Source organism: Trichosporon asahii, assembly GCF_000293215.1.
Source record: "Trichosporon asahii var. asahii CBS 2479 unplaced genomic scaffold scaffold00050, whole genome shotgun sequence".
NCBI classification, from domain to species: domain Eukaryota; kingdom Fungi; phylum Basidiomycota; class Tremellomycetes; order Trichosporonales; family Trichosporonaceae; genus Trichosporon; species Trichosporon asahii.
In genome coordinates, this window is record NW_014040874.1 from 1382304 (window position 1) to 1402772 (window position 20469).

A 20469-nucleotide genomic window follows, 5' to 3' on the forward strand; every position below is an offset into this window, starting at 1 on the left:
GATATAGCACTCGCCCACTACTCTGCTTCATGCTCAGCCCACCACGATATGCATGCGGCGCTTTTGCACAAAACTAAGCGCACCCTCGCTTGCCTTCGCGCTTGACTTCGGCTTCACTCTCGCCAGCCTCGCCAGCTCGCCAGCCCCAGATAGCGCAAGCGCAGCACTCAGCTAACCTTGACACCCGGACAGCCACGGTTGCGGTGGTTCCTTGGTCCTGGCCCTTGCGTCGTGCGCGCCTCGTGTCGCCGAGGGCTCGGCACTGGCTTGCGCACTTCCCCATCCCCCAGCGCTCATTCGCTACCACTCCTTCTTTGGCCAACTCAATGCAGCTGGAACTGGAAAGAACATTGCTGAACCGTGACATGCTCTGGGCTCGTCGTGACAGGGGCACGCGCACAGATTGGAATCGGAGCAATTGTACACTGGGTCGTGCGTTGGTTCTGCATTGGGTCGATGAGTTGCTGCAGAATGAATACGACGAAGCCAGCGAAAAGGAGGATTGCTGGAACGGGGCTAGCCAACATCGGGCCTGCCTAGGCCCACGGGACAGGAGACCGAGCCTCGCTGACGTGAAGCAGCATGCTGCCACACGTCTCACCTACGGCACCAGTGTATGCAAGGTTGCACGATAGCCGGCGGGTCGCGGGCCATCTACCGGCGGGTCCCACAGCTTACGGCGTCGCCGCAGACCACCGTGACTAGCCCAAGGGGACGGTAGAGCTGACCTCTGCGCAACTTTCGGGCCGAGCCTCGAGCACCTGGGACAGCGATCACTCATGGGGACAGGACACGCATAATTAAAGCGGCCTCGTGCCCCTCCTGCCCCATGATTCCACCTCCGCCTCCCTCTGCTCAGACTGGCTGCTCGCGAGGATATTGCCAGGATCAAGATGATAGGGAAGCAGCTGGCCCACGACTGGCTTCGGGGAGAATGGATCCTACGCAAGGCACAGACGCAGGACAAAAGACCACGCCTAGCCTGGACTTCGAAACCTAAAACAGGCGAACGAGGCAGGGCACGCAGCGCATCGGACACTTTCTGTGCGTCTGCATTGGACCAAGTGTCAGGATCGTAGGGCGGCTTAGATCCAGCATGCCAGCATGCACCGGTTGCAAGACCAGTGCACGGGCTGGCTCAGGCTGGCTCAGGACAGGGCGACACCGACGCACCACCGAGTGTCCTTTGCTCTTCTCGGCGTCCACGGCGCTCTCATCCTCGGCACTCTTCGTTCGCAGAACAGACGACAGAGGAATTCGGCAGTGACCTGAAACTGTCCGCACACCTGCAACGTTGCGACCCAAGAGCAGGTTCAATTGTGAGAACGCTCGAGGCCATCAACTCTCCTGAGTACGTAATGTCCGCGAGCGTTACTGACCTCGGCGTGATTGGAGGACGATGTGAGATCGGTCGCGGGCGACTTTGGAAGCTGCCCTGGTGGCTTCGCGGCGTGCGTGTTTCACGGCCATGCGCGGAGCGCACAGAAGCATGCACGGGCGCCTGGTGACAAGCCATTGGCATGCCAGGCATGTGCGCTGTTCTGGACGCTCGGGTCGAGGCTGAGCGCATAGAAGGTAATGGGGCCGTCGATGATGAGTACGCCGCTCTCGCGTCTGTTCACTTCCACTACCGCGATCGATTCTCACCACGATCGAGCGTCACGCACACATGGCAAAGACGTATACGCACTGCATCCTAGAACAAACACCACGACAAACATACAACACCCCGATCGGAACAAAACAACCTAATCTCCCACGATAGGACGCGTCGCGGTCCCCTATATGTAGTCCCACGACTTTGAGCGCGAGTGCCAGCTCTCTGTCCGGCTCGATCTCAGCGCGGCAGCATCCTCATTCGCCTGACTGAGGGAGCGCTGATGGCTCGCGCGTCTAGTCGGTGGCGTCAAGGGACGGGTGTAGTTGTCCTGCACGAAGCGGGTCGGGGAACGTACCCCTCTCCCTGCCTGTCCGTCGGCAATGTACCCGTACCGGCGGTTTACCGGCACTCGCCCAGGACGCACCGCGGCGCTCTCAGCGTCGAGAACAGGTGCGACTGGGGCGAAGTACTCGGGCGGGTACACCGTGAAAGGCTCTTCGTGCGGAGAAGCGAGGACTTCCTCGCGGTTGAGGGCGTTCGGCTCTGCGTCAACAGCGGCGACGGGGTGAGCATTCGGCGCTCCCCATCCCAGCCTGTTGACGCCCCTATATTCAACGTCGGAAGAGCTCTTCGTGGACTTGGTGGATTTCGTCGACTTTGTCGATTTCGTCGATGCCTCGCTTCCACTCCGTGACGCTTTCGGCGGCGCTAGCCGACCCTCCTCCAAAGCAGCGAGCTCTTGCTCACTCTCCTCTGCTATCGTGTCATGCACTTCTCTGCTGACCGAGCGCTTGTGCTGTTTCGATAGTCGAGAATCACTCGATGCGCGCGGTATGGCGATTTGCGAGAAGTCTTGTAGTCCCCGTCGCGGCGCCTCGAGGCGGTGGAAGGACATGCACAGAGCCTTCAATCCCATTCTGTGTCGAGAGATTGCAAGGGCTTCGAGGAACGCGCTGATCAAACACAAGCCGGAAAGAACCCACCCGAGGATGATCGTAGCAATCGCGAGGCTGATGTCAGCATACCCCCTGCTCTTCAACACATCTCTGCATCACAGATCAAACTCACTTGCAAAGGGTTAAGGCTTCGAGTTTGAATCGCTGGTGGCAGTACGTATAGGCACTCCATTTATACGCCATCGTCCAGGCCAGAATCGCGCAGCCCGCCAGTCCGATTGCGAGGAGCATGACAATGTCCACGCCGCTGCGAAGGAAGCGGCTGTTGCCCCTTCCCACGGAGAGCAGCACGACGCCCAGGAAGAAGTAGATCATAGAAACGCCAGACCACGCAGCGAGCGCGATCTGGTCCGTGTTCGACAGTATCGGAGTATTCAAGATCAGCCACTGCGCCGTGCGCGGCGGTCCGCCCTTGAAGAGGGCTCGTTTCCACCCGCCTGCTGTTAGCTGTGATCTTGGCTGCGTATTGCGAGCTGCGAGAAGCTGGACAGGTCGGGCTCACCTTGGTACAACGCTTGTGTGCAGACTAGTGTCAGGGCGCACCCCAGCATCGCGATACTGAGAATACACAAGAGGAAGTATGCGCGCCCGTGCCATGGGGAGAAGTCGTGCCGTGTACCGTTCGTGTGCCCTGGTTGCTCGTTCGAGTGCCTCGTTTGGCTGATCGGCCGTCCTGGCTTCACCGCCGTCGCCTGTTGAGCATGCTTCATACGCGTCTCATTCTGTGGTCGCGGTATCGGTTGATCCTGCCATATCCGGTGTTCTTGCGTAGTGGACTCCATCTGGATAACAGGCCCGTGCTGCTCAGTCGGACCAAACCCCGCCATCGTCGTGTTCTGCTGTAACGGCGACATGCTTGGCATCGAGCCGGAATGCTCAATAGCTTTCGCAGTGGCCGAGGTTAGAGTCGCGGAGATGCTTGCCGAGAGCCGCGAAGCGCGTCACAGACGGCAGGTGGGAAGCTGAAACGTGAGCACTTGCCCACGCGCGCTAGATGGCTGGGCGGATGCGCGGTGTGCGACAGAGCCGGAAAGATCAAGAGATAACGAAGATGGTGCAATGATGGCGAGCAGATAGCATTCGCATCGCACTAAACCGGCTGTGGTCGCATGTTTCGCTGTTCGTTCTTTTCTCACGAGCACCGACGTTACCCGCGCTAGCGTTCTCGCTTTCGTCGCTACGGCGCGGGGAGTTCCCAAGCTTGACCGCTTCTGTCATGGAGACTGCATGTGACCTCATTGAAGCTTGTGAATAGCGGCTTGGGGCCCTGAGATTAGTACTCGCTCTGGGCTGAAGAGGCGGATGGGTCAGCCCAATATGCATCCTGAGATGCCCAAGCCCACCAGCCCGTGCACTTCCCTGGCAAGCTGGGGAGCTGCCCAGCTGACCCGCTTGCATCATGGGCCAGCCGAAAGCAAAAGCTTGATCACCCGCGGAACATCATCATCCAGAGTTTCGGTTACGGCACGTTGTCCGCGGTACGTCGCTTGTTCGGATGGCTGGCCCTGTGCGTACTGAGCAACCTCTAAACGATTGTTTACACAGCCGTTCCTTTCCTTCACATGCTTGCATCATTTGGTCCATGCATGCCAGTGTGACATCGTCGTTACCATTGTTCTGCAACTGATAACGACAGGGTAGATGGACAAGTGATGATCGGCAGTCCTGAAGAAGCTGCTCCACGAACAGCGGCAGGACTTCGTCACGGGAACATCTCAGCTGTGCGCACGCATCAATTCATACCCCTGCGGCGCTCCAAGTTTCGCATTCACGACGAGTTTTTGCGCTCAGACATGCCCAAACCCTAAGCAGCCGCGCAAGTGCCAGCCAACAGCGGCGAAGCTCGCCGCAGCGCCGAGGATGTTATCAGCCTGGCCACACCGAAGTCCACGGCACGCCGAACACCAGCATGTGCACATCAGAAGCGCACAGGGACAGTTCCTAGGTAGTGGGAGGCATGCGAGATCGCGCAGGCGTCGCGCAGGCCGCGCGCAGACCGTACGCGGTTTAGTGGGTGTGAACTCGTCGAGTAGTCGCTCGGTGTACCTGCGAGCCCGTCTGTTTGGACTGCTGGATGCAGCAAGGACGCGACTGATTTTACGTTTGATCTTACCCAACCGTCCCTGTAAAACCTATGCAGCAGCTCACATTCACACCGTTCATTGGTTCGCAGCGTCGCTGAGTCGCTGTCCAGACCCGCACCACACCCACCATACCCTCGTCATGCCCTCATGATGCCATGCCATCCGCCGTAGCTGCGTACTCTTGTTGTCCCGATTACATATAAGTTTCACCGGGCATGCGCTCTTCCAGCGCAAACACCCCCCTCACCATACGTCTTGTTCTTCTCCCCACCATCTGAGCAACGCATCGCAGAGCGCAGAGAATCGCAGAATGAGGAACTCTGCATTCGTCGCTCAGATCTGGTTTCTTGCAGCCGAGCTCATCCTTAGCATCCTCCTCCTCGGCGCTACGGGCACGTACATCGCCTTCCGCCCGCAGCTATGGTCTCCGTTTAACGGTCTCGCAGCGTACTCCGGCTTGACGGTACTCTACACTGCTACCTAGTGAGTGTCCTCTTCCTCGACTGTTACTGACAACCAGCTTGACGGTACTCTGTGTGACGCAGATCTCGTGGTTCACGAGCATGGTGGCCGACGCCTTCTTCCAGGGTATCCTGTGCGCTGGTGGGCCTGTGTGCCTGGGTTTCGCCATCAACATGACCCTCGAGGAAATGCAGTCCCTGGACAAGGTCAACATCAACGCCGCTGTCGTCATCTTCCTGGGTCTTGCCTTGGCGCTGATCCAATGGTTCCACCTCTGGATCAAGGTCATCCTCGTGCTTGCCAAGTGCGGTGGCAGCTGGACTGTGTGGAAGCAGTCGTTCTGCAACCTGATGGATCGCAACCAGCCCCGAGACATCCTCGATGACTTCACGATCGTTAACCCCATCCATGACAACGGCAAGCGCCTATCGGAGACGGAGCCCATCTACGGGGATGCGTTCGATGAGCCGGGCATCGAGACGCCGCCTCGGGTTAGCACCTCGACAGTGGGCGAGAAGGACTGGATCCGAAGCAAGTATAGCATCAACGACAAGTCGCCTGCCAGCACGGCGCCTGCGTTAGCATATGACCCCTTCCCATGCACGACGATGGACTTCGACGTCCCCGTTGTTGAGGCAAGCAAGCCTGGCTCGCCGATCTACACGCTGCCCGCCTCACACGCTTCGCATCGGTACTCGAATGAGAATCTGAGCGCGCTGCCATCGGATGAGAATCTCCCCAGTGCGCGGTATGCACCGGACTCGCGGCGCCAGAGTACCACGTCGTTTGACTCGCGCATCTCGGGTGAGTATACCCGCCCAAGCTTTGACATCTACAGGTCCCACTCGGGCAACAGCTATCGACTGGTCGACGCGAGCAGGCCGCCCTCTCTCGACCTGTACCGCGTCGATCACTCTGCACCCCAGCCGGTGCGCCCGGCGCGTACCCCATCGCTGCAGGCGCAGCGCCCCGCATTCGACATCTATCAGGAGTACCAGGAGGAGGACGGCTCTGACGAGCGCGCGTCCACACTCTACGAACCTACGTCTTCCATCTACGACCCCTCCCCCGTGGCACACTACAACCAGGCAGCGTTCAGCCAGACGGCTGCTAGTTACGAGCCGTACGATCCAACGCAGTCATCACGTTACGCCGAGCCCCCCTCCTCGGTCTACGACTACAGCACCCCTTATGACCAGCCCTCACCTTATGACCAGCCCGCTCCCTCTGCCCCGCGTTACACTTCCCCGTCCCCGCGGTATGAGCAGCCCGCCACTCCGCGTGGGACGCGCAGTGCTCATGGCCACGGCGCGCGGCCTCGCTCATCGAACATGTCACGTCCCAAGTCTTATCACGGTCACTCTCACCCACCCGTCGCCCGGTCCAAGTCCTATGTCGGCAACTCGTACGAGAACCCTCCCCCGCCTGCGCGCTCTAAGTCGTATGGCCACAACCGAGCTCCCGAGCAGCAGCCACGCGCACCTCCCCCCGTCCGCCGGCACTCGCAGGATGACTCGGGACGCCGCTGGTCCCAGTCATCTTACTCCAGCCTCCCCCGCGTGCCCAGCATGCTCCGTCACAGCGAAGTGTCGGACAGCGCGGTTGAGTAACATGTTGCATTTGTTGTAGATAACCATGAACTATGAATCCTTCTTGCATTGCATGCCGCTGCCGCTGCAGATGAGAGATGTTGATCTAATTACCACTGCCAGCAGTGGAAGACGGTGTGAGGCATGTGCTTATCCTTACCCCCACACTCGCCAATCTTGGCCCAGCGCTCGCATTGCCCGTGCACATGGCCGTCTCTGTTGCTCTCATACAGGTTCCACCTGCCATCGCTGGCCTTCCACATGTCGATCCAGGCCGAGTTTTCCTTGCGCATGGTGCCCCAGTTGAAGTCGTAGGTCCACCAGGTCATCTCATTGTCTCCAGTGTCGCCACGGAACTCCTGCAAGCGCGGGCTGCACTTGTCGAATCCAGTCGTTTGGGGGCAGACATTCTGTCCGTGGCCATCGCAAGCAATGTAGCCGCCCTCAAAGTAGGAGATGGTCCACTCTCCCGGCCAACCCCACAACCACGCGTGGGCTGAGGGAGCCAGCATGGCAAACCAACCGGCCAAGATGAGGAGAGCTGATTTCGGAAATTCCATTGAGGTGACTCTGCCTTGTCAGCGACTATCGCTTATCTCAAGGCTCTGTTTCGGGGCTCTGAACGGCCCCGCCTTCGCCACACTACTCACGATTCGGACTAAGATGGGATAGTTGTTCTTTCCGAAGCCCCGCGACCTCGTCCACGAGCTCGCTTTTATAGTCGTAGCGCTCACTCCTTCTCACTCCCAACAACCCAACACGACCCCTCTCGAGTTCCCCGACTCTTGGCCCTTTCGCTTCCTCTCCTTCACAGCCTGAACACCCTCGGTCATGGGTACCCTCCTTCCTCTCGCCCTCGATGTCATTACTCCTCTCGTCCACTTCCCATCGTTCTCACGACGTTCTGACGCATGGACCCACCGAGATGTCACCCTCGACCTGGCCCGCTTCAAGCTTTCCGCGACCTCCCAAGAGCTCGAGGATTGACCCAAGGGCTAGGCGAAGGACAACAAGTCTAGAGATCCAAGGCACCCATGACACCCATGATGATCAGCGAAGGGGGCCAGCGAGTGCGTACTCGCCAACGGGGCATCATCTGACGTCGCTGCAGACGATCCGGGGCCCTTTCGTGCCACAGGGAGTGTTAGCGAGGAGTCAGTGGGGCGCCAATAGCATCAGGTCAGCGTGCTGGGCGTTAGGAACACTAGACAGGAGGAGTAAGTGACATTCAGAGGAAGTGAGTAGACGTAACACTCGGCTTGATGGACGAAGCAAACGGGAGCGTCGCGAGGCGGATCATCCCCGGCCCTCCCCATGTCCCTCCGTAGCCACTCGGCATCTCACTCGGCCGGCGGCAGTAGGCAGGCTGGCAGATTCCGGCGTTTCATCCTCAGCTCGCTCACAGAGTGAGTGCACCCATGTGCACCGTTTCATAGATCAGCGCAGAGTGTTGCTCGCGTGTTTCGTGTTGCGTCGCTGAATGCTGACGACCACGAACCCAATAATCCGGAGCCCCCAACGGGGAGAGCTAATTAATGGATTGCTGTACCAGGGCTGCCGTAGCGAAACTCGTTGCTGGCGTCAGAGGCAGCGGCTCCTCGTGTCTCCGGTCCCATCGTGGTGCCTCTGTGCCTCGCAGATGAGCCGGATGGCCTTGGGTTGTGCTAGCTCTCGGCGATGAGTGGGAGACGTATAGGGACCCTCGGGTCGTCGGCTCGGTGTATGGTGGGATTCGGAAGTTGACTTCGGGTCGCGACGTATGTTACGCCCACGTTGTGCGCGCGTACATTCAGCGCCGACGGGTGTTTTTGGGGTCACAGCAGGGATCAAACGGGATTTCGGGTCTTGAAGTCCGCAAGGATCTGCCAGAGTCCGTTCCTCACTGGGCAACCTCTTGCGCGTTCTCGTCACCGCCAACAGCAATTGTTCATAACGCGCCAGTCCCACGCGACATCCCCGGGAGGTCCAGTCACCCGATAACGATAACGCGTTGGGCCCGATAACGCAACCCGGACCCGTTTCAGAGTTTGACGGGATGTTTACATTGCTCCCACGCCATCTGTCCTTACAGCTCGCTGTAGATAGTGCTCCCTCTGCGCTGCGGGACTTTGCGTTGCGGGATGCACCTGATCGCGTCGACATTCATGTCGAGATGCTGATCGACTGACTGACCCGTCCGCTGAAACCAGATACCTCGATGGACGAGCCTCAACGGGACAGCGCTGTCGCATCTTACAAGGACCACTCTGCATTGCTCGTCGATGTCGGTTGCGACTGTGCAGCCTTGTGTATACATAACAACGCCAGCTAGCTGCTGACCTTCCTGCGACCAGACCTCATTCTGACGACAAAGCGCACGCTGTAGGTTCATCGGCTCAGCCATAACTGCCCCGCTAACACTTGGAGACAAACCACCTGCAGTCGCTCCCAACATGGTCTCCGTCTCTGCGATTGTTATCCTTGCTGGTGGTCTCATCACCAGCGCCCAGGCAAAGCTCAACGGCTGGTCCGACGACTTTGCACTCGGCCAGTACCAGACCTACAACGGACGATACCATGCTTGGGACATCGAGTGGAAGGTGTGCGACGGTTGGGGCAACTTCTGCGACCAGTCCAACTGTCAAAGTCTCGACAGTCACAAGATTGACCCAGATGGTGTGCAGTCATTCAACAACAACAACTGGAAGTATGTCAACCTCCGCAAGAGCGAGTCGGCCTGGGTGGACATCTGGCGCGCCAATGGAGACACCTTCGACATGTGGGAGCAGAGTGCGGCCCGTCCGCAGCAAGGACAGTGCCAGCTGCACCACGGCAAGGCGGTGGACTGTGGAGACGGCCACAAGTATTGGCCCATGATGCACTGCTGGCAGTGGTGAGCAGTACCGCCAGCTAATGTAGTATACTTGACAATGCATGAGTTTTGTTCCTCCCAGCTGGAACTGTGGCCTTACGTAGACATACCGCAAGTTATTGAGCCAAGAGCTACGCTATGCAGCCAGAATCAAGGTACGATCTTGTCCTTCAGTCACTCAGACTGGAGAGAGACGCCAAGATCGTAGGAACAAGCCTGTGTGATCGCTCTCGCTGGTCCTCTGCCGAAACTCTATCCGGCTTTAGCTCATCGCGGATCACACCCAGCATTGTTGCGGGATCTCTCGAAACACTGCCGGGTAGCTATCAGTGGCATCGGCACAGTGTCGTCCCTATTGCCGATAACACAACGGTCACATTCAGTAGTCACCTTCCATTTGAGGACACTGGGGAAGAAGAGCGCGCAAGAGGTCCAGCGATACGTCGGTTTTACATAAAGGGCTGCTTTGACACCACTGCCCTGCCTCAACATAGCTCAGAGCACTTAACTACTTCCTCCCCTTTCCTGTTTGTGACTCAGCTGGAGATGTCGCTGACACTCGCAGCCTCAGGGATATCCACCACACAACGATGGTTTCGGTATCGACCTTGACTCTTCTCGCCAGTGCATTCACCGCCCAAGCTAAGCTTTCTGGCTGGCCCGACGATTTCGGCTTGGTGAAGTTCGAGACCTACATCCAGAACCTCGGCTGGTGGAGCACAACCTGGAAGATGTGCGAAGGTTGGGGTGACTGGTGCAATGAGTCACGGTGCCACGACCTGGAGAACATCGACGTCGACCCTAGAGGCATCGAGGGGATCCTCACTAGTAACTGGAAGTGGGTGAATGCTCGCAAGAGCAATGCTGCCTGGATGGACCTCTGGCGCGGCAATGGTGACACGTTCAGCATGTTTGAGCAGAACGGGAACGGCCAGCAGCAGGGCCAATGCCAACTGCACAACCCTGACCCGCCCTTGGGCTACGAGAAGTTCTGCAGAGACGGCTACCGTTACACTCCTATAATGCACTGTTGGCAGTGGTAAGCCACAGGCACGCAAGGCGTTTGCATTTGATAGCAATGTTCTTATATGCTATGCATCAATTAGCTGAGCTCTGCTCTCGCTCAGGTCTGGCCGACAGGTGTCTTGCTCGGTCCCGCCGGCGGCGAGTGATAGCACCTCACATCATTAGCGGAGAATGTACCGGTACTTCGTCATCGCTTCTGAGCATCTCTTTGAGGTCCAATGCGCACGGATAATGTACGAACCCAAGAAACTACAGGGCAATACGCTTGCACTCTCAGCCAGCATTGGGTTAGGTACGCGTAGTACCAGCCGAAAGGAGGATGTTGGCCTCGTTTGCCGTGCAGGACCACCTCGCCTCCATGTTTCAGCTCCTTGGCAGACCGTCGATCTCAGGCCGGGTCCCTCACTCCCGGCTAACCAATGATGGAGAACTGTAACGTGACTTCGCCGCCTTGACATGTGAGCAAAACCGACTTGTGTGTTGCACATGAGTCACACTGCCAGAATCATATGCAACAGCTATGAAACCCTAATGCACCCCGGGTTCGAGTTCCTCAGCCCCTGGGGCTGGAGGTCCTCTGTCAAGAGTAGATATAACCCTCGTGTGGGCGGTCTGCTTCCTCACCTAATCCTCTTCTTTTGTCGCAAAGGGTACGTTCTACGCTGAACCAGCTCTCTGGCTGACCACATCCACAGACATTTCCGCCATGCTTCTGCTTCCCCTTGCGCTTTCCCTTGTCCCCGCTGCAGCTACTGCCAAGCTCTGGGGCTGGCCTGATTCTTTCTCTGTTTCCGCCGACGTCTTCGGGGACAATATCTCAGACCCAAACTGGATGCGCGTGTGTTCTGGATGGGGCAACTGGTGTCACGATGACTGTCAATCTATTCAGCACTTCGACCATAGGCTCGCTGTCGGAGGCTCCTATCTCCACCCAGAGGTCTGGACGTGGGCACAGATCCAGAAGGAGAACTCGGCATGGGTCGACTTCTGGCGTCAAGGCAATTCTGACACCTTCAACATGTATGAGAGCAACAAGGATAGGACGGTGCATGGGCAGTGCCAGATTGTCCACTTCCATGAGGAACCTCAGCACTGCCTCGGCAGAAAGGTCATGGTGCTCCTCAACTGCTGGCAGTGGTGAGCCGACAGGGCGCCAAAGGCAAAGGAGCCCGAAGAAGTGCAGAAGCACGGTATGCATACACTTGACAACGCTCTTGCACTCTCACGCTGGGCGCCTCCCGTCCCGATCTTGCGAGATGGGGAGTAGTGAAGTCTGGACGCCGAAATTAACTCGGAAATCACTGAAATGAGGCGCGCTTTGCGTCAGGTACATCCGAGCGGGAACTGCCACTGCCGATCATCAGAGGTACCTCCCCAGCCTGCCAGGGGGGGATCGGAAAGCCAGCTACAGTTGCGCCAGCAGCATGAAGGGCGTATGCATGTCTGTCGATGCCAATCAGATGCTAGCGGGAGCGTTGCTGGGCGGAAAAGCGGGGGTTTTGACGTTTGCGTCTGAACCGTGCTTGAACACGGTTTGAGGATGGTTTCGGCGTCACGGACCGGAGTAAACCCTATGCCGAGCCGGCCTCGGCGGGGAGAGTTACGCTGTTACACAAGCCACCACGGCGTCTCTGGTTGGCTTGGGTGTACGTCTCGGTGCGCTTGGTGCGGAATGTGGCTTTAACTTAGGACACACCTGATGCGGTGCTCCGTTGGCGCACTTCGAGCCGATCGGCAACCCGAAGACGAGCACCCCGAAAGTGATTGCTCTGGCATACCGCACGACCCGAAGTTTCAGTGCTGCACCATCTGGAGGACACGCTTCCCGGGTGTTTGGTAAGTGCCATGCATAACGCATGTTTCAGTTCTAGTGAGGAAGTGTTCGCATCTGTCGGGGCGATGCAGGTTGCGACTAATTTCGACGACAGGCTTAAAGCCGAGACCGCGACATCAACTGCTGTTGTCGACAAACTGCATTACACTTTCATTGTTCTATTCTATAACACTAGTTCAGACAGCGCGGAGCGTGAACCCGAACGTGATCGGCGCGTCCGCCTTGATGTAGTACTTCTCCTGCGGCCCCGGTCCGCAGGACGCACTACCCAGACCCGAGTGCTTGTAGTCAATGTTGACCCAGACCTTGCCGTCGTCGGGAATATCGGGCGTGTGCGTTGCGGAGCCGAGCTGCTTGCTCGTGCACCGGCGCACGGTGAGGTTGCAGCCCGTGCCCCAAATCTCCTCGTCGTCCTTGTCCTGCCTCGGGTCGGAGACAACTTCGAGCCCGCCCCTGTTCCCGCCGAACCAGCTTTCGGTCGTGAGCGCAGCAGCAGAGGATGTACTGATGAGGGCGCGGCGGACGCCCATCCTATTTCCGTTCTCCTGAGGACGGACGTAGGGCGTGGCCCAGTCATCGATGTCGAGCGCGTGGTCTCCGACGGCTACGTGCGCCTTCGAGTCGGGATATGCCTCTCCGGGTCCGAGGCCGTACCACTTCACGCCCTTGTGGCTCTTGTCGATCGCGAACTCGACGCCTACACGGGGCAACGTCCATAAGCCGGACAGCCAGCCAAACGGCGCCAGACGCACGTGGATGTGCAGGCTCTTGTCCTTGCTGTCCCTGGGTGCGGCGTAGGTGTATGTGACGCGGTATCCCTTGTTCGTTGCTGCTGGGCAAACTAGCGTGCTGACCGTGATGTGGCCGCTGCGTACGTCGATGCCGTCCACGCGCTCGTGCAGCCGGTCCAACCCGTACTGGAGCCAGTACTTCGCAAGCCAGTTGCGGTCGTTGTCGGTCGGCGCGCGCCAGAGCTGCACGTTCAGAGGGGAGAGGAACTTGATGCCTCCCAATGAGATGAGCTGGCCCCGGGCCGTGAATTCGGCAGCACCCAGCTTTATGTTGTCCCCGATCTCGACAGCCGCCAGCTCGCCGGAGAGAATGTCGACTTGCGTCGCCGGCGCAACACGCTCTTGAGTCCATGCCACGACGTGACCCTTCTTCGCCCACTTCGTGCCCTTCTTCAGCGCGGCGGTAATCGTGACATACGTTTCGCCGCCAGGACCCTGTAGAGCCTCAGCCGGCAGAGGGACCGTCAAGCGTGCACGAGCGGCCACGGGATCCACCTCCAGATCCCCGCTACCCTTACTCTTTCCCTCCGCTTGGAGATCCCACGTGAGCGCGAGATGGCTTGTGTCGATAAAGTCATAGCGAGACTCGATCGTCAGGTGTCCATTCTGCACGGTCATGCGGAGCGGCTCGATGACCTTCTTGAGCTCCAAGAGAGCCGGACTGGGCTTGCGGTTCGGGAAGAGAAGACCGTCGATGCAGAAGTTGCCATCTGTGATTTCCTCACCGAAGTCGCCTCCGTAGACGTAGTACTTCTCGCCGTCCTTCGTCTTTCGGGGGAAGCCGTGGTCGATCCACTCCCAAATGAACCCACCCATGAGACGCTCGTACCGCTGGAATAGGTCTTGGTACTCCGTCAACCCGCCGGGACCGTTGCCCATTGCGTGCCCGTACTCGCACAGCAGGAAGGGGAGACCGCGACGGTGCGCATCCTGTTTTCCGTCCGGTAGCTTCTCCTCCTCCCTCTTGCCCGCGGCAGCAACGTCGGCGTGCGAAGAGTACATCCGCGAGTAGACATCGACGTACTTGCACTCATAGTCGCCCTCGTAGTGGATCGGTCGGTCGTCGCGCTGCTTCAGCCACCACGACATGCGCGCCTGGTTGATGCCGATTCCGGCTTCGTTGCCTAGACTCCACATGACGATGCAGGTGTGGTTCTTGTCCCGATTCCACATGCGCTGCACACGGCTCATGAGCGCGGGCGTCCAGCGCTCGCTGTCGCTCGGGTTGTTCTCCCACCCGACTTCGCTGAATCCGTGCGTCTCGTAGTCGCACTCGTCGATCACGTACAGTCCGTACTCGTCGCAGAGGTCGAGCCACGCCCGGTTTGGCGGGTAGTGCGACGTGCGCACTGCGTTCACGTTGTGAGCCTTCATCAGCTTGATGTCTTGCTCCATGCTCTCCTGCGAGACCGCGCGCCCCAGGTCGGGGTGGAATTCGTGCCGGTTTACGCCGTTTAGCTTGACGGGGCGGCCATTCACACGGAACACGCCCCCGTTCGTTGTGACGGTTCGGAAGCCGATCTTGAGCGTGATCTCCTCGCTGCCGTTCTTGCTCGTCAAGACCGCCTTGTAGAGCTTCGGCGACTCGGCAGACCACGGCTCGACGTCAATCGTCATCTTGTCGCCAGGCGTCTTGATCCCGAGCTCCGGAATGCTGAGGACACAGCCGTCCGAGTCGTGCCAGACCGTTCCCTTGCCGCTTTTGTGGTCGTACTCGGTCCGGATGAAGTAGTCTTGCACGCACCCGTGCGGCCGGTGGAGAAGTGTCACATCGCGGAAGATGCCAGGTAGCCACCACTCGTCCTGGTCCTCGAGGTAGCTGGCAGCACTCCACTGGTGCACGCGCACGGCGATAACGTTCTTGCCCTTCTTCAGGACGTCGGTCACGTCGAACTCGGCTGGCAGCCTGGAACCCGTGCTGCTTCCGACGAACTGCCCGTTGACCCAGACCTTGTACCAGCTCTCGACGCCGTCAAACCGCAGTAGGGTCTGCCCATTAGCTTTAGGTGGATTGGCCAGCTCACCATCCCGCGCTCCTTATGCGCGTCCCACTTTGGCGTGAACGAGTACCGATACCAGCCCGTCGGGTTCTGGTCGGGGACGTACGGCGCATCAACGGGGAAAGGGTACTTGATATTCTGATACTGCGGCGCGCCATATCCGTTCAGCACCCAATGCGCGGGAACCGGCATGCTGGCCCACTTCTTGTCGCTGTATCCCGGGTCCGCGAATGCGTCGCCCTCGCCGTCCGGCGCCTCAACCGTCTCGGTGTACCGGAAGCGCCAGGTGCCATTTAGACTCTGCGAGGCGGCGTTCGTTTCGTGCGGCGCTGGGCTGGCGATCGCCGGTAAGGCGCCGCGCTGAGGCCGCGGATCCTCGTGCTCCCGCGGGTGGAAGATGGTGCTCATCGTCGCTCTGCTGGTGGATGAGAGGATGGGAAGATGCGACTGCATACCGGATCGAGATTTCGGCGGGCGGCAACGACGACGATGCGCCCCCGCAGCCATGTGACATCATCACCCGTTGGGTGGCGTTACACCCCCTCGGCGTCGTCCGACCCCATTTCTTGCTTTCATCAAAACCATCTTGGGCATCGGCTGCAACGTCAACGTGTGAATAGACGGGTGCATCGCACTGACGCTGCTCTCTGAAAACTCTTCTGACGAGTTGCGTCCACCGTACTGAATCGCTCCACTGACGTTCAGTCCCATCCGCTAGACACAATGAGGGAAGACACCACATCAGGTTAGCGACAAGCGGAAGCCACGTGCGTTCTCGATCGTTATATCTTCCAGCGGCCAGCGCTGTCTATCTAATACTGGTAGCAAGCGAGTGCGACAACAGTGTCCTGGCCATTGCAGTCCTTGCGCATGGGCTTGCCGCTGCCTCCCGGGTCCATGATGGGCTCGCAGAATCCGTGCGGGACGGGAGGCTTGTTGTTCTCGAACATGTCGAAGCGGCCGTCCCCGCGGCGCCAGAGGTCGATCCACGCGCCATTCTCGCGCTCGATGCGTGCCCAGTGGTAGTTGACGTCTTGCAGTGCTTGGGCGTACCAGTTCTTCTGCTTCTTGTTGATGCCCCCGAGGTCGACGTTGAAGTGCTGCAGCCGCTTGCACTCCTGGTGCTCGCACCAGTTGCCCCAGCCGTTGCACGACGCGCCCATCCAGTACCACGGCATGATGTCGTCTTCCACCATCTTGCGCGCGACGATGGTGAACTGGTCGTCCCAGCCCCACAGCTTCGCATCTGAGAAGCTTGGTAGGAGCAGTAATGGTGGAAGCAGTGAGGGAAGAAGCATCGTGGGCGGGCGGACGGAGGAGAAGAGTGCGTGGAGGGCTGGAGAGGGATCGGTCTTATCTAGCAAGAGTAACGCACGATGATGTGAGGTGGCTGCCGAGTCGATCGATTTGATTGGAATGTCAACTCCAACTCCAAGGTCCCAGGAGCTCAGCATGAATATATACTGCGCTCTGATGACTGACACGAACAAAGCTGGTTGCTGGGACACCGAACAACAAGCCTCTGTACGACAAGCGTTCTCGAAACAGACACATGTCCGCCGTCAACGGATTACATTGCGGCTCTTGACAACGGCGAAGACGGCTCCTAAGCATCGGGAGCCCGACATAACTCGGGGAAACCCCGCGGTGGATGGAGCTCAGGCATCTCGTGGGGAGCAACCCCGTGAGTGTGGATGGAACACCATGGTATGACACTGCTGAGCTCCGGCATGGCTCCCTGTTCTTCAAAGCAAAACGGCAAGTATACAGCCGCCAACAACAAAGATGAAGGTCCGGTTGAGACTTCGCGGACCGATTTGCGCGGACTGAGCTGCACCCAGAGACGAAATCTCCCGGCCTCAGACTTTGGCGGCCACCCTGCCTCGTCCCTCACCGGCCCTGGCTGTCTATTGTGCGTTTCGTGTGTCAGATGGACCGACCAGAGCATGACACCGTGTTTGCGGCGCTGGAAGCCTCCTCACATTGGCACCCACTTATACATCGTACTCATGCATCGGCAGTAGCACCCAATGCTTCGACCCGTTCATCTAAAGATCGAACAACTCCTAATAGGGAGTCGCCGGACACCGTTGTGTTGCCCCGGTGGACGTGTGGCGTTGGCCGCTTGAGTGACTGCGGGCTCCAACCAGCCTCCGTCTTTCTCTTTATACCTCACCTCCCCGACAACCTCGGCACCCAACAATGCCAGCCTCCTCAACAACAACCAGACCCCAACCTCGGTCTCGCCGTCTCGGGCCCAAAGGTCTCGGAGTCAATCGCAGCTGCCCACGACCCAAGCCTCTGCTCGCTCTATTGTTCTCGACAGATCGCAGACGCCACACCGCCCAGCGCTAGGTACATAAGCCTCCAGATGTGGCGATGCGAAGGCCTCATTCCAATCAAATCAGACGTCGTACCCGATACAGCGGCCTTGGTCCGCATCACCTTCGATCTTCCATCAGCTCGAGAACTGGAACGCGCACCAACGATCTTCCATCACACACTTCTTCCTTATAACCTTGACCCGAAGTTAGACATTGGTGAGTTCTTCTCCGAGGTTGGCTGTACGTGTTCGGAGGTGCGAGTTTGTTGCTGTCTCGCGACCTTCTCATCTGTGACCACGAGACGGCCGCTCGGTGGCAAGCCGACGACGCCAGCGTCTCGCCCATCTCACCCAAGTCGATCTTGGGCTAACCGCAGACCATGGTATCCTTCAAATCCGCCGCCCTCCTCTTCCTCGCCGCAACCCCAGCGAGCGCCAAGCTCTGGGGATGGCCCGAGTCCTGGATCATGAAGGCAGAAACGACAAAGTCGCTCTGGGGCGACCCGGTGTGGCAGGTCTGCGACGGCTTCTCACCCTGCAACGACAAGTGCACGGGCGTAGAGGAGTTCACCTCGAACGGGTTCCGGGACATGCGCAACTTTTCGTGGGCGATACTGAAGCGGAAGAAGTCGGCTTGGATCGATATGTGGCAGGTCAACTCTGTCACTTACCATCTGTACGAGAGCGGGAAGGGCGAGAATGGGCCGCAGGGGCAGTGCGAGATTGCGGACGCCGTGTGGTGGCAGAGGAAGTGTGGGAGTAAGAAGATCACAATCAAGATGAGGTGCTGGCAGTGGTAGCCTGCAGTCCGGTCGAAGAGGAGGCGTCGGTGTACAGAGAGGGGCGGACCTAATGAACGCGCTGTGTAGTCTCCTTGTATATGCAGTGTTCTTTTCTTGACATAGGTCTCTGGTACAGCTCAATGGTGTCGATGCACGGTGCGGTGGTGGTTGTCGCACGACCACCCCCGCAATGTATCGGTCGACTCTGTCCCAACACCTCACAACATGACTTCCATCGTCCTGCCGAACATGCCGAACACCTCTCTGACGCCAGAAGCCTACACGGCAGCGGCAACACGCGGCCCGCGAAGACCAGTAAGCCGGCTCAAGCCGATCGAAGCCGAGATAGCCTATACCTCGCTAGCTCCTGTCCTCAGGTATTGGCGTCGTATGAAGCATTCTATCGACTCGCCGAATCCCGAACAACAACAAAGGTCGTGGCCGGGACACTAGCGAAGATGACTTTTGAGTCTAGCGGTGTCTGGTGTTCTGGCGCGTCTGTCGTTCTGGCGCGGTTCCCTGAATCCCTTGAACTTAACGCGATCGAAGATCAAGCGGCGAGAAGGACCTGTCACCAAGTCGCCTTCTGGATGATGACTGACTAGTAATGCTCGCTGTTCCAGTTGGCCGCGCACTGCTCCGCGCGCGCGCGTCGCTCAGTAGAATGCAATGATCACATAAATCCGGATATCTCTATGGTTCGACTGTTACAACTATGCTGCTGCGTCGTATTAAACGTGACTGCTCGCTCTCCCTCGCCTCGCCCCACTCAGCGCTGTCGCTTAGTACGACTTGGGGAGGTGGAGGACGCGCTCCGCGACCATGTTCATGATCATCTCACGCGAGATGGGCGCGATGCGGGGCACGAACGACTCGCGGAGCCAGCGCTCGACGTCGTACTCGTGCGCGAAGCCCATGCCTCCATGCGTAAGGATGGCGCGGGTGGCGGCGTTGAAGGCGGCGTCGGCGGCGAGGAACTTGGCCGAGTTGGCGGCAATACCGACCTGAATGGGCGTGATGCTCTTGTCCTTCTGGGAGCGGTCGTACATGCGGGCGGCGTGGTAGGTTTGCGCGGCGGCGGCAGCGAGGTGCATCTGGCACTCGGCGAGGGGGTGGGCGATACCCTGGTTCATGCCGATCTTGCGGCCGAAGACCTCGCGCTCACTGGCGTACTCGGCAGCACGGCGCAGGGCCGCAAATCCGATACCGAGCGCCTCGGCGGCGATCAGACACCGCTCGGCGTTCATGCCGTGCAGGATCATGCGGAAGCCCTTGCCGATGTTCTCGTCGCCGCCGATGACGCAGTCCGCGGGCACGGTGTAGTTGTCGAACCAGATCTCGTTCGAGTCCACGGCGTTACCGCCCATCTTGTGGATCGGGTTCATGTCGAGGCCCGGAGCAGACTTGTCGAGCGGAATGGCGAAGAGCGTGAGTCCCTCAGCCTTGGTCTTGACCTCGTCGACGGGCGTCGTGCGCGCAAGCAGGATCATGACCTTGGCGTGCTGGGCGGCAGTGATCCAAGTCTTCTGGCCCTTGATGTTCCACGTTCCGTCGTCATTGCGCGTCGCCGTCGTCTTGAGGTCGAGCGTGTTGAGACCCGTGTTCGGCTCCGTCACACCGAAGCACACGCGGTACTCGCCGGAGATGATCTTGGGGATCAGGTCCGCGCGCTGCGCGTCCGTGCCGAAGATGGCGAGCGGCTGCGTCGCGTAGATGTTGCCGTGCGTCGCCTGGGCTCCGGGGAATCCGGCGCCGGACTCGGTGATCGTCTGCATCATGATCGACGCCTCGGAGATACCCAGGCCGGAACCACCAAACTTCTCAGGCTGGGCAATACCAATCCAGCCGCCGTCGGCGATTGCCTGGTGGAACTCGAACGGGAACTCCTTCGACAGGTCGTGCTCGCGCCAGTACTTGTTGTCGAACTGGGAGACGACGCCCGAGACTCCCTCGCGAACATCCTTCTGCGAGTCGGTCAAGAGGTTCATGTCCATGACCTCGATGCCCTCGATGCGGGCGACGCGCGAGGTCGAGAACGCGCGGGTGGGCGCGGCGGTGCGGGCGGAGCGGAGGGCGCGGAGAGCAGAAGTCCTCATGGTTGCTGCTGTTGGAATGGTGGTGATGGTGGTGAAAGATTCGTTGACAAAGATGCAAGATCAGACTTTATAATC

The 20469-nt window shown here is 59.0% G+C and overlaps 10 protein-coding genes across 10 annotated transcripts; 5 read left to right on the top strand and 5 right to left on the bottom strand.

Moving 5' to 3' along the window:
* Window positions 1-1781: 1781 nt before the first annotated feature.
* On the bottom strand, window positions 1782-2516 carry A1Q1_01707 (uncharacterized protein; the record flags this gene model as incomplete). Its single annotated transcript, XM_014324746.1, has 1 exon — window positions 1782-2516. One exon carries the CDS (start codon window positions 2514-2516, stop codon window positions 1782-1784), a length of 735 nt encoding a protein of 244 aa, XP_014180221.1.
* A 2434-nt stretch (window positions 2517-4950) lies between these two features.
* Window positions 4951-6712, top strand: A1Q1_01708 (uncharacterized protein; the record flags this gene model as incomplete). Its single annotated transcript, XM_014324747.1, has 2 exons — window positions 4951-5123; window positions 5161-6712. 2 exons carry the CDS (start codon window positions 4951-4953, stop codon window positions 6710-6712), a joined length of 1725 nt encoding a protein of 574 aa, XP_014180222.1.
* An 89-nt stretch (window positions 6713-6801) lies between these two features.
* A1Q1_01709 (uncharacterized protein) lies at window positions 6802-7251 on the bottom strand (the record flags this gene model as incomplete). The annotated part of the gene is made up of 1 exon (XM_014324748.1): window positions 6802-7251. The coding sequence occupies one exon, from the start codon at window positions 7249-7251 to the stop codon at window positions 6802-6804; it is 450 nt and encodes a 149-aa protein (XP_014180223.1).
* A 1872-nt stretch (window positions 7252-9123) lies between these two features.
* Window positions 9124-10585, top strand: A1Q1_01710 (uncharacterized protein; the record flags this gene model as incomplete). Its single annotated transcript, XM_014324749.1, has 2 exons — window positions 9124-9563; window positions 10108-10585. The coding sequence occupies 2 exons, from the start codon at window positions 9124-9126 to the stop codon at window positions 10583-10585; spliced, it is 918 nt and encodes a 305-aa protein (XP_014180224.1).
* A 689-nt stretch (window positions 10586-11274) lies between these two features.
* On the top strand, window positions 11275-11709 carry A1Q1_01711 (uncharacterized protein; the record flags this gene model as incomplete). Its single annotated transcript, XM_014324750.1, has 2 exons — window positions 11275-11406; window positions 11458-11709. 2 exons carry the CDS (start codon window positions 11275-11277, stop codon window positions 11707-11709), a joined length of 384 nt encoding a protein of 127 aa, XP_014180225.1.
* Window positions 11710-12578: 869 nt separating this feature from the next.
* Window positions 12579-15601, bottom strand: A1Q1_01712 (glycosyl hydrolase, family 2; the record flags this gene model as incomplete). The annotated part of the gene is made up of 2 exons (XM_014324751.1): window positions 12579-15155; window positions 15218-15601. 2 exons carry the CDS (start codon window positions 15599-15601, stop codon window positions 12579-12581), a joined length of 2961 nt encoding a protein of 986 aa, XP_014180226.1.
* A 404-nt stretch (window positions 15602-16005) lies between these two features.
* Window positions 16006-16491, bottom strand: A1Q1_01713 (uncharacterized protein; the record flags this gene model as incomplete). Its single annotated transcript, XM_014324752.1, has 1 exon — window positions 16006-16491. One exon carries the CDS (start codon window positions 16489-16491, stop codon window positions 16006-16008), a length of 486 nt encoding a protein of 161 aa, XP_014180227.1.
* A 1405-nt stretch (window positions 16492-17896) lies between these two features.
* A1Q1_01714 (uncharacterized protein) lies at window positions 17897-18316 on the top strand (the record flags this gene model as incomplete). Its single annotated transcript, XM_014324753.1, has 1 exon — window positions 17897-18316. The coding sequence occupies one exon, from the start codon at window positions 17897-17899 to the stop codon at window positions 18314-18316; it is 420 nt and encodes a 139-aa protein (XP_014180228.1).
* A 207-nt stretch (window positions 18317-18523) lies between these two features.
* On the top strand, window positions 18524-18903 carry A1Q1_01715 (uncharacterized protein; the record flags this gene model as incomplete). Its single annotated transcript, XM_014324754.1, has 2 exons — window positions 18524-18613; window positions 18676-18903. The coding sequence occupies 2 exons, from the start codon at window positions 18524-18526 to the stop codon at window positions 18901-18903; spliced, it is 318 nt and encodes a 105-aa protein (XP_014180229.1).
* A 177-nt stretch (window positions 18904-19080) lies between these two features.
* On the bottom strand, window positions 19081-20394 carry A1Q1_01716 (uncharacterized protein; the record flags this gene model as incomplete). The annotated part of the gene is made up of 1 exon (XM_014324755.1): window positions 19081-20394. One exon carries the CDS (start codon window positions 20392-20394, stop codon window positions 19081-19083), a length of 1314 nt encoding a protein of 437 aa, XP_014180230.1.
* Between the last annotated feature and the right edge of the window lie 75 nt (window positions 20395-20469).